This window comes from Glandiceps talaboti, chromosome 8, assembly GCF_964340395.1.
Source record: "Glandiceps talaboti chromosome 8, keGlaTala1.1, whole genome shotgun sequence".
Classification (NCBI taxonomy): Eukaryota; Metazoa; Hemichordata; class Enteropneusta; family Spengelidae; genus Glandiceps; species Glandiceps talaboti.
In genome coordinates this window covers 4,705,633-4,716,394 of record NC_135556.1, presented here as the reverse complement: position 1 = coordinate 4,716,394, position 10,762 = coordinate 4,705,633, and the positions used below count along the sequence as shown (strand labels likewise).

The window sequence follows — 10,762 nt, the reverse complement described above, 5'->3', positions numbered from 1 at the left end:
ATTTTTTTTTACAGATTTTAAAATTTTGGTTGAAATATGACTGATTACAGTAGAAAAATGTAAATAATAAAATAGTCACAAAATGTTGATCTCCATAAAACATTTCAAGTATGATGTAAATATTATGAATAATTATGAATGATATATCTCAGAATTTGTCTTCAATATCACTTTCATCGATATATCTGAAGGCTTTCACTGAAGTTTCTATTCAGAAATCAAAATTCAATACTGAATATATAAAACAAATTTGTAAATTTACCATTAGTTCTCTCTCTCTTATTGAGTTCCAAATAAAAGAAATCCCACACAATATATTGTTTTTTTATGATTAGGGCTAAATATACATTGAATTTCTGGATGACAAAATATTCAACAAATGTATCTGTTCAGTTAGTACAACCCTAAGATATCACAATACTTGTCATACAAGGTTAGTGTTTTTTGAATGACACACACACACACACACACAGCTACTGACTGCACCTCACATTTTCATGTAATACAGACCATATCAAAGGAGTCATTAATCTTTGAGTGATTAATTGTATGAATTCAATGGTTTGTTCAGAGGTGGAACCAATCATTTTATCAGGGTTTCTTAGCAGTATTTTTGTCAAGGGTGGTAAGTAGGTAAAATCTTCCTGAGTTTCCCAGTCATTTTATCAGGGTTCTCCTCCTGTACCATGGTATTAAAGTGGGTAAAATCTACATGTACCTGAGTTCTAAAGATACATATTCTACTCAGGTTCCCTATCAAAAGTATGGCCACATTCCATGTATCATGTGAACTGTAGTAAATGTATGGCGCTACCATAATAAATACTGATGGACTCTGGGTTCATAATATCAAATGGAAATTTCATCTCACAGTCAATAAATTTAATGGAAGGAAATCCCAGAGTTTCTGTCAGCATCGTCAGGGATGTACTATTAAGGTATGGAAATATAAGTAAGTATGTGAGCCCCTGTCTGTTACATAGATTTCTAAACATTAGCAAGAACACTGGAATTTGTTGACCAATATCTTCTTGACTATCTGTTTTGTCAAATGTGACTAACATCCCTTGATGTGGTCTCCATTAGTGAAATATATCATGTGTATATTATACATCGGTAGTCAACGACTCAAAAGTATTCATGACCATAGTGTAAAACATAAATTTGAAATGCACCTTTCATTTGCATAGTTGTTTCAAAGATATTTCCAATTATATTTAAAACTACATAATGACCATTTATGGCTCGAAAAATAACTGGAAACATGACGAACTGTTCGAGGCCATTTCATGAACCATATGTGATAGAAGAACGTTAGCCATACATCGTCTGTTAATTTGGGCAATGCCATTAATTGCAAAAGAATATATTATCACAGTATGAAGTTAACTGTCAACAAATATCTGAATTAGCCTACATGTTTCTGGAGCACAAATTCAAAAATTCAAAATGACAGTTAGGATAGCGGAATAGTGTAGCGATAGCCGTTCTCAAGTTTACAGGTAGGCAATGCTTGAATATCAATGTGTTCATCAGTTATTGTTTGCAAGCACTGGGTACTCTGAGTACAATGTCAAACATTTAGTTTCAAAAAGTAAACATCTGATGGTGAGACTGCCGATTCAAATCTGAGCATTGTTTATGTAAATGTATTACTGTACAGTATCTCTTGTGAGTTCACATCATAGCATAAGAATTCACTGTAAGCAGTCAAATGATGGCTTCATTAACGTTCTTGTGTTATGGGTAGGGTTACCAATTTTTGTTGGTAGATGAAATAAATCTGATGATGTCATTTACAAGACTGGTTTGTAGTTTTACACCTGGTGTTGCCTTCACACTTGGAGTTGTCCACAACATTTATTGGAAGCATCACAGTTGATAATTGATAATGTCCTATCATCTGTGCCACACAAGTTCATAATTTTCCTGCCAATGTTATGGTTGATTTCTTTCAATTTCTACAGTAGACACCCTGCTTGCAATGCCACACAAATTACCACCAATCTTGACATGAAGACAGCCATTTAGTCCCCAGCTATGACCCCATGAATTCCTCACAATATAATAAGGTATCTTGCCTGTAAATCATAAAGACACAAAACATGGTGACAAAGACAAAGTGGTTGTCCTTTACAATCTAAATAAAATCTAGGGTGTTGTCCAATTTGTTTTCATGAAATTCTATAATCTTTCAACAAGTTTAAACCTGGTAGGTCAATCGTGTACTCACTCTAAAAGGATAACGTAACAATACAGCTACATTATACTCACAATTTCATGTGACCTGCATGCCCCCCTTCTCTACAGTTTTAAATAGCCCATGTAACTTTACATGTTTCGGAAGTCACTTTTATTTCATACCCACCTATTCAAATCATTTCAACAACTATATTTAGCATGTTAAAGTTTCTTTGAATATATTTTTGTTGTCTGCTCGAAAGGTTTCAATCATTGGTATAAACTGGTTGTCATAAGAGCTTTCATCAGATATTCACATACCGTGTAATTAAATAATATACATGTATTGAGCACCAAATATATTTGATGGTACAACAGCCTCAGGTACCAAGTCTTGATCTTTGTGTATTACTCCAGTGTCATTTCATTTTTGAATTTTTTAGCTGAAAATGGGTGATGCTGACAATGAACTGACCTGTCATATCATATCCAATGATTTGTACAGCATGGTTGTTATAACCATGTGAACAGTGATGTTGAATAATACCACCTAGATAATCTTGCCAACTTGATGCATCAACAGCTACAGCCAATGATCCATTCAGATACAAGGCTTTTACCATTTCACTCTCATCTTTGTATCTGACATTGCAAAGAAAGAAGTTTATGGTCAATAGGGAATTTGCAAACCTGCCATGTTGAATGTTGCATCATGGGAAATGTGATAACAAATACTAATGAATAGGTACTGTAAACAATACTGTTACATTGTTTGCAACCATGAATGATCAATTCATAGTCACTCTGATCATTGTGGGAAGTTTTTTTCATCGGTAGCTCCAGATAAGGCATTACGATAACCACGTATAATCTCAGTCCTTTGCGTCTGAGCATGCTCAGTCTGGATTGCAAATTCCCTATTACATGGCATTACTAGTAACAGTGTGGATATCAATACCAGTAGGTGATGGGAATGTTATGTAAGACATGCATCAACATTAACAATGTACTGGAATCTGGTTTTATTGAACTATGTCCACCTGAGCAAAGAGCCTATAAACTCAGCTTGTGCCACTTTTAAAGTTTTGATGTAGCCTGTCAGCATAGAAATGTGAATCAATATACAGTGCCATCCATGAGATGAGTTTTCCACCTCAGAACTTTGTCAAGTCATTCTGTATAAATGATGATATACATGTGTGTACTGAGTTATGTAATAACAATCACTATGTCATAATTTTTAATATTATACAAATTTGTTCATTTACATAATGTGTGGCTATAGCTCTCAATAGTGTACATAGATATACAATAGCTTTGTATAATTGACATGGTCTCTTCAGGATGTTCTCACACAGATATCACATCAGTGCTTCAAGGTAAAGAAGACAGAAAAGAAAATTATCCCAGCAGTAGTGTAAGGTCCATTTTATTGACTGTATTTCAATTTTGTTTTTCAAGAGCCCAGTTCAACGGCCCAACCCAAGAGCTAGCCCAATAGCCCAGCCTATGAGCCAAGACTAAGAACCCAGCCCAAAAGCCCAACCCAAGAGCCCAGCCAAATGGCCCAGCCGATGAACCAAGACTAAGAGCCAAGCCAAACAGTTCAGCCCAGGTTTTAGTATATGCCATCACTATGGCCTAAACATTTTGTGTACTTACTGGTTACAAGTATGAGACTTCAAGTGCACTCCTGCAGTAATACTGGAAAAAAAGAGGAACAAGACATGAAAATTAGAGAAAGGACACTGTGGGCTAATAGCTATATCATGCAAGGTCTAATTTGTACTACATGGAACTGGATAACATCTTGCAAAAAAATTTCCAAAGTGTTAATTTTATACCAAGTTTGAGTGGTATTGTATTGTCTTTGGCTAGAATGTGTGTGTGTGTGTGTGTGTGTGTGTGTGTGTGTGTGTGTGTGACAGTGTGTAAGATAGATAGAGAGAGAGAGAGAGAGAGAGAGAGAGTGTGTGTGTGTGTGTGTGTGTGTGTGTGTGTGTGTGTGTGTGTGTGTGTGTCTGTGTGTGAATCTGTACATTTAATTAACAAAGCTCACTTACTTTGTAGTACTTTTACAAATACCAGTTTTGCCTGTAAAGTGATACTTTTTGGCTTCAGTTATACCAGTATTGCTCTTTTCCAACCATTGCATTGCTTCACATGTATCGCCACCCTTACACCCAGAACTTGTTGTATCACAGTCAATTACTTGTTGTACACTCAATTCTACCAAAGGTCCACCATCCAGAACTCTCTTGGTTTCCATACTTTCAACTGTACTGAACGCCCTGGAGTTAAATAAATATAGGACCAATTTCTTATCATTGTCAACATTACATTACGATACTAAGGGTTTTCTAGTCTGTTCATCACCATTCTCAACATGTGAAAACATGGAAGGTTTGTCATCTTACAATATGTAGTGCGCCCTCACATGGCCATACATTGCCATTATCTTGCAACTTATTGATGAATCAGAAAGCTCCTTTTATACTACATAGTAAAAACCATTGCCATTTTGGGCAATACAATATTGATTATTACCAATCATATTACCTCAAGTGGGACATGCTACATAATAATTATGTATTATATTCATGATGATTCCTTCAGTGCTTTCAAGGGTTGAGAATGGAGAGATAGGGAATGGAAAACCCTTGATAATATAAATGTAGACTATAGCATTCAACCATTTTGGTTTTATGTCACTGACTAAGACTACAGGATATTATACATGAAGAAGTTGAACAAAAAATATGGAATATATACTCTGGTTGTTCGACGTCATGACAATGTACGTCTATGTCATGACAATGCTTGTCTACAGCACTGGTTCTGCTGTGTTGGAAATATGAGTCAAAACATTCAAAATGGCCATTACTCCCCGATGTTTCATTGATATTACTGTTGATAGTATAATTATATTATTCTCAAATATTCTTCTCCATTCAGCCAGAAAATACTCGTGACCTAAGGGTTCTTACTACTCGTCTAGCAACTCGAAGTGACAAAGGCCCCTTAGGTCACTCATATTTTCCTTGATTGAACAAAGAAATATATTGGGGAATAACTTCTACACAAATGTAAATGTTCACAAAGTATCAATGAAGACTAAAAACAAGATATTTTTAACCATGTAACATGAACCTTTCAACAATAAAATGGTAAAACATTATTTTTTGCTATCTATTTACTCCTAAAATATCATTTGAGAATAATCGAATCTGAGACTCAAGAGCGAGAGAATACTTTTTTTCCAATGATTTCCTGCAAACTTTTGACTTTGGTCGTCTGCTACTTATAACTATGGATTCTACAGACTCTCTTTTGCTTTGTAACAGTTTTGCAAAATTTTATCACTTTGCCTTGGCATTCAATACATAATCATAATTCTTCAATTAAAAAAACCTTATTTTTAATTGTAAATGAAATAATGAAATAGGAATACTTCAAAAAATATCTAAAATTAAATACTTGTTTTTTCAGGGATTTTTTCTTTGAATAACCACATGACCTCATTCAAGATGGATTCTTACAGAGCAGAGCACATTTCATATTTGGATATACATGTAGTTTAAAAACTACGGTGTCCTACACAAAATGTTTGCATGACCTCATAACATATATAACCATGTGAATCTTGGTACATCATTTTCATACTTACATAATTACAAATGTCTACAATCCTCTAAAAATTAGATTATCTTTGTGATACTTACCAACAACCTCCACACTAGTAAAGGAAAGAGAAAAGAGAAAAACGAACATGAGAGGAATGACGACGAAGAATGGATTCACTAAGACAAAAGATGATACGTTTAAATCATTGTTAGAATTGAGACTGATAAAGCACAATAATGAATGGAAAGTATCACCAACATGTTCTAATAAATCTTTTTCATTTTTAACCGAGTGAGCGACCCATCATGTTAAGGTTTTACGATTTGAAACATAGAATTTAAGAACAGATGCCCTCAGCTTAGTAGAATCAAAGATCCATCAACACAGACACACTAACGTGTGTGTGTACATGTATACCAGTCTAGTGTCCACAGACCGTACATGAAATCACAGACTCTCCACTACAGAGTACGGTCTATGCTAGTGTCAAAGTTTAACCTGTTGATTGCATAGTAGGGAGATCCTGTACATTGTTAGAACTGTTGATTGCATAGTAGGGAGATCCTGTACATTGTTAGAACTGTTGATTGCATAGTAGGGAGATCCTGTACATTGTTAGAACTGTTGATTGCATAGTAGGGAGATCCTGTACATTGTTAGAACTGTTGATTGCATAGTAGGGAGATCCTGTACATTGTTAGAACTGTTGATTGCATAGTAGGGAGATCCTGTACATTGTTAGAACTGTTGATTGCATAGTAGGGAGATCCTGTACATTGTTAGAACTGTTAATTGCATAGTAGGGAGATCCTGTACATTGTTAGAACTGTTGATTGCATAGTAGGGAGATCCTGTACATGTGTTGATACATATGATAAATCACATGGATTGTTTTATAAGTTACAAATATATATCCTAATACTAGGTTTGATTTCAGTCAATTGCAAGTGATGGTTAAGTATACATCAGTATAAAGTAGAATACTTTGAATACTTTAATACACAGAAAAGAATTAGACCCCTAAAAGATATCAACTCAGCTTGTGTCCCTTCACAAACATTTAAGTTACCGTCTTTAGTCAAGTCAAAATTCTTGTGTGAAAATAAGGCAATGAAAATCAACTTATAAGGTCTTACTGATTCTTGGTCTCTGATCGGAGTCACTGCTTTCAAATCTCTCCTGACAAAAGAAAAGAAAGCAATTTCTTAAACTTCAACAAATACACAATCAATCTTCCATAGATTAAAAAATATAATATATAAATATTTTTGAGGATTTTTTCTATAGCTAAAAATTTACACCTCTTAAATTTAAAGTCGAATGTCAGATTAGGATTACATGTATGTAATCAGTTTATGTAATCACTCCCTACTAAACAGTAGCAAAAGTTGGTCCTGAATGAAAGAACAATTCTATCTAATTTTCCTGGCTTAACTGATAAATATATAGCAACTGAATTGAGAGTGTGGAATTCAAAGTTTCCATCAATGTTATAGAAACAAACATACCATTGATGTATAGTAGTTGTATAAAAGTGACTGTGTCCAAAATACAAGGTGTACTCTCTCTCTCTCTCTCTCTCTCTCTCTCTCTCTCTCTCTCTCTCTCTCTCTCTCTCTCTCTCTCTCTCTCTCTCTCTCTCTCTCTCTCTCTCTCTCTCTCTCTCTCTCTCTCTCTCTCTCTCTCTCTCTCTCTCTCTCTCTCTCTTACTTTTGTCTTTTTGAGAAGGAAATCAGAATTGAAATCTCTTGATGTTGAATTAGATTGTTTGAAGTTGTTGATATCATCTCATTGAGATACTTCATAGATAGATAGATAGATAGATATATAGATAGATATATAGACAGATAGATAGACAATTAGATAGATAGATTAGATAGATAGATAGATATATACACAGATTGATAGATAAACAATGTAGATAGATAGATGGATGGATGGATGGTTGGATGGACAGACAGACAGAATAGGAATATTTCAAGTACATTAATTGTATTGACAAATACTTACAAGTCATATTTATCTGGAATACTATCAGGCAATTTAATAGGATGTTTTTCTGGATCATTTGATATATCACTTAATGCTACTGCTGGTTTTCTCTGTGGTTCAAGCATTAGGTACTGTTGTTTGAATTCTTCAGGTGTGAGGTCTGCAAATTTAGTGATGCCATACACAGCTGTGTCATTATTTTTGCTTGATAAAGCATTCAATTTATCGATTCTGAGAAGAGTTTCCTAAAAGGGGAAAAAAGAAAGTAATGTCACACAAGAGTTAAATTAAAGAAAATTGTTACTACTTGACTTTCCTAAATTTCACAATTGGCCAATTTAGGAGATAGGGAATGGGAGTGTGGGTAGAGTGGGGGTAAACTTCTTGCTGGTGAACTTGTTTATTTCATGTTGAATTACATAAAATGTGAATGATGAAAAGTTAAAAAAAACTTTCAACTAGAACCACTTACTTACTTTGGAATGTAACCCCCACCCCTACCCCGGAATATAATTTCATCCTGTGAAGAAACTTCAACTAGAACTTACTTACTTTGGAATGGCACCCCCTTTGTGGAATATCATTTCATCCATCCAATCCATACAATGGGAAAACAATTTCTGACATTTTCTAAAAAGATTCCTTGCTCTCTGAAGTAAGTTTTCCAGGTTTACACAATCAATTTATTAAAACCAACTATTTTGGTCTCCTTCTCCCACACCTACATGTACGTGCATGTTGTGGTGTTTTTGCTAAAGTTTTGGGAATCCTGATAACAGAAATCTGGTAAAATTTGCAAAATGATACATTGAACCATTGTCAGATATTTAGACTTCCCATTTATTGTCACACATGCAGACATGTGTGTGTATGTGTGTGTGGTTATAAATGTGCATAGTTATCAATATATGTGTGCACTTGTAAGGAGAGAACCATTTCATTATGGGGGGGGGGGTTCAGAATAAAATAGTTGCCAAAAGAGAATAAAAATTGTCTCTGAACTTATGACAGAAGATAAAAAGTTTTATACATGTGTGTGGGGAAAGAAGTAAAGTGGTTGAGTTATGTCTATAAATGAATGTGTATATATAGCTGTGTGTATGTTTATGCGATTGAGTACATTTTTAAAACTATTTTCTATATTTTGAGCACTTCACTTTATTAAGTTATGTATACAGAGGTGTGTGTGTGTGTGTGTGTGTGTGTGTGTGTGTGTGTGTGTGTGTGTGTGTGTGTGTGTGTGTGTGTAGTGTGTACTTTTGATTTACGTTTCTTCTGAAAGTTTGTTGCATCTCATTATCAATTTGACATGTAGAAAACTGTACGGGCCATGGACAAGACTATTTCCGCTGAACTATTTCCATGGTCCACATCAGATAACAATTGTGTATTTCTTTTGTATTCATTTTATATATTTGTATCATATGTATGTTCTTTGAAAGTGTACCTTATTTTTGTTACCTGATGAAATAAATTTAATTCATTCAAGCATGGAAATATAACCCACGATTCAAGTCATACATTTTTTATATGTGCAGGTGTTAAAAGTTGACACCACTTTGAGACAAGTAAGCAAACTTTGGTGGCAGTTCCCCCTGCAGTTTCCATTTGAGCTACTGTCTATGGAATTAATTTGTCAACAGGTTTTGGCAGTCAAATTAATATGGCCGAATACCAATTCCCTCAAGTCCCCTAAAATATCAAATGGTAATAATATACCCCTATTCAAACTGATTATTATACATGTATCAAGTATGTTGTTTGACTTTGATCGTGTGTGTATGTATCCACCACCTCAGACCACTACATCTGATCTGAGCCACCACTATTAAAGTAACGCCCTTTATCTCATCCCCAAATCAACAGAATACAAACATGTACAACATGTTAATGTAAGTGTGGTCCCAGTCCACTACAAGAGGTGTAGTACATCAGCAGCATCACATGTCACTTTGTGACTCGTGTCTCTGAACACAAGTCAATGTTGTCATTGTTGACAAACCGTGAAACCCACCTTGAAAACACGGAAGTGTTGTTCGTATTCAGCTGTCCCTTGTGCATACGTTTTGTTGTGTGACACAATAAATCGTTGAAATCGGTTTTCTTCACATCTTAACTCCTTGTCAGCTTTTGTCGGGACACAGTAATCATAAAAGACTAGAATAGCACACACAGCTGGAAATAACACTCGTGACTTCTTTGAGTAGGCCGCCATGATTTTGGACCTTCTAACTTTAAAATTTGCTTCCATAAAATTGAACCCTCTATGTTTCTGTATATTCATCAATGAAAGCGCCCGCTATGTTTGCATGCATGGCCAGGGCTTAGGGAGAGGAGCTGGAGGAATGTGTGTAACTATTTACGCATGTTTTTGACTACTTTTATTTTCGATATAGATTATATGTGTACCATAAATTTTGATTGTAATTTATTCCAATGCTTGTCTATAACTAGCATCAGATAATTTTCAAAGAGTACATATTAAAATCTAGATATGTGGCATTGATAAAGAAGGTTCAAAAGGGACTCGATAACTGGGGCTCAGGCACGCATGTGGCTGAAAACAAAGATGGAAAAACATGTGTTCCCCTGTGGTTTTAGCCGACCATATTTAGAAATACGTGTAATTTAGGCATACATCATAGTTCAAACGTACTTAAATATTTGCTACAGCAGACTTTGAGAACATATAACATTTAATAGTACAAGAAAATTAACAAAATTAGCATACTTGCAGAATTTCCCAAACTACAAGAAAACACCCCTGGGCAAGAATTATATTAAAGTGGCCATATGGATGAGGATTGGGGTATTTAGTTTGGATTTTGGATTTATAAAACAGCTTAATTATCATCACATTTTCACTTGAAAAAAATCAATGTCAAACAACATTTACCAACTGTGTTTTTTGTAACTCAATACATTGCAAAAAAGCTATATAAAAAATGTAAAAGTTTGTTATTGT

General features: G+C 34.7%; 1 protein-coding gene across 1 annotated transcript; it reads right to left on the bottom strand.

Annotated features, from left to right (window-relative positions):
• Positions 1-269: 269 nt before the first annotated feature.
• On the bottom strand, positions 270-10,012 carry LOC144438728 (cathepsin O-like). The gene is made up of 8 exons (XM_078127881.1): positions 9,812-10,012; positions 7,816-8,042; positions 6,942-6,984; positions 5,904-5,917; positions 4,245-4,472; positions 3,844-3,885; positions 2,657-2,823; positions 270-2,081 (listed from the first exon to the last, which is right to left on the bottom strand). Exons 1-8 carry the CDS (start codon positions 10,010-10,012, stop codon positions 1,939-1,941), a joined length of 1,065 nt encoding a protein of 354 aa, XP_077984007.1. The 3' UTR covers positions 270-1,938.
• Between the last annotated feature and the right edge of the window lie 750 nt (positions 10,013-10,762).

Excerpts from the sequence above, each read along its gene's own strand:
- LOC144438728 (XM_078127881.1), bottom strand. The coding sequence starts at position 10,012 with ATGGCGGCCTACTCAAAGAAGTCACGAGTGTTATTTCCAGCTGTGTGT. Across the intron at positions 3,886-4,244 it reads ATTTGTAAAAGTACTACAAA|TATTACTGCAGGAGTGCACT; the intron begins GTAAGTGAGCTT and ends CTTTTTTTCCAG. Across the intron at positions 2,824-3,843 it reads AAGTCTCATACTTGTAACCA|ATACAAAGATGAGAGTGAAA; the intron begins GTAAGTACACAA and ends TTGCAATGTCAG.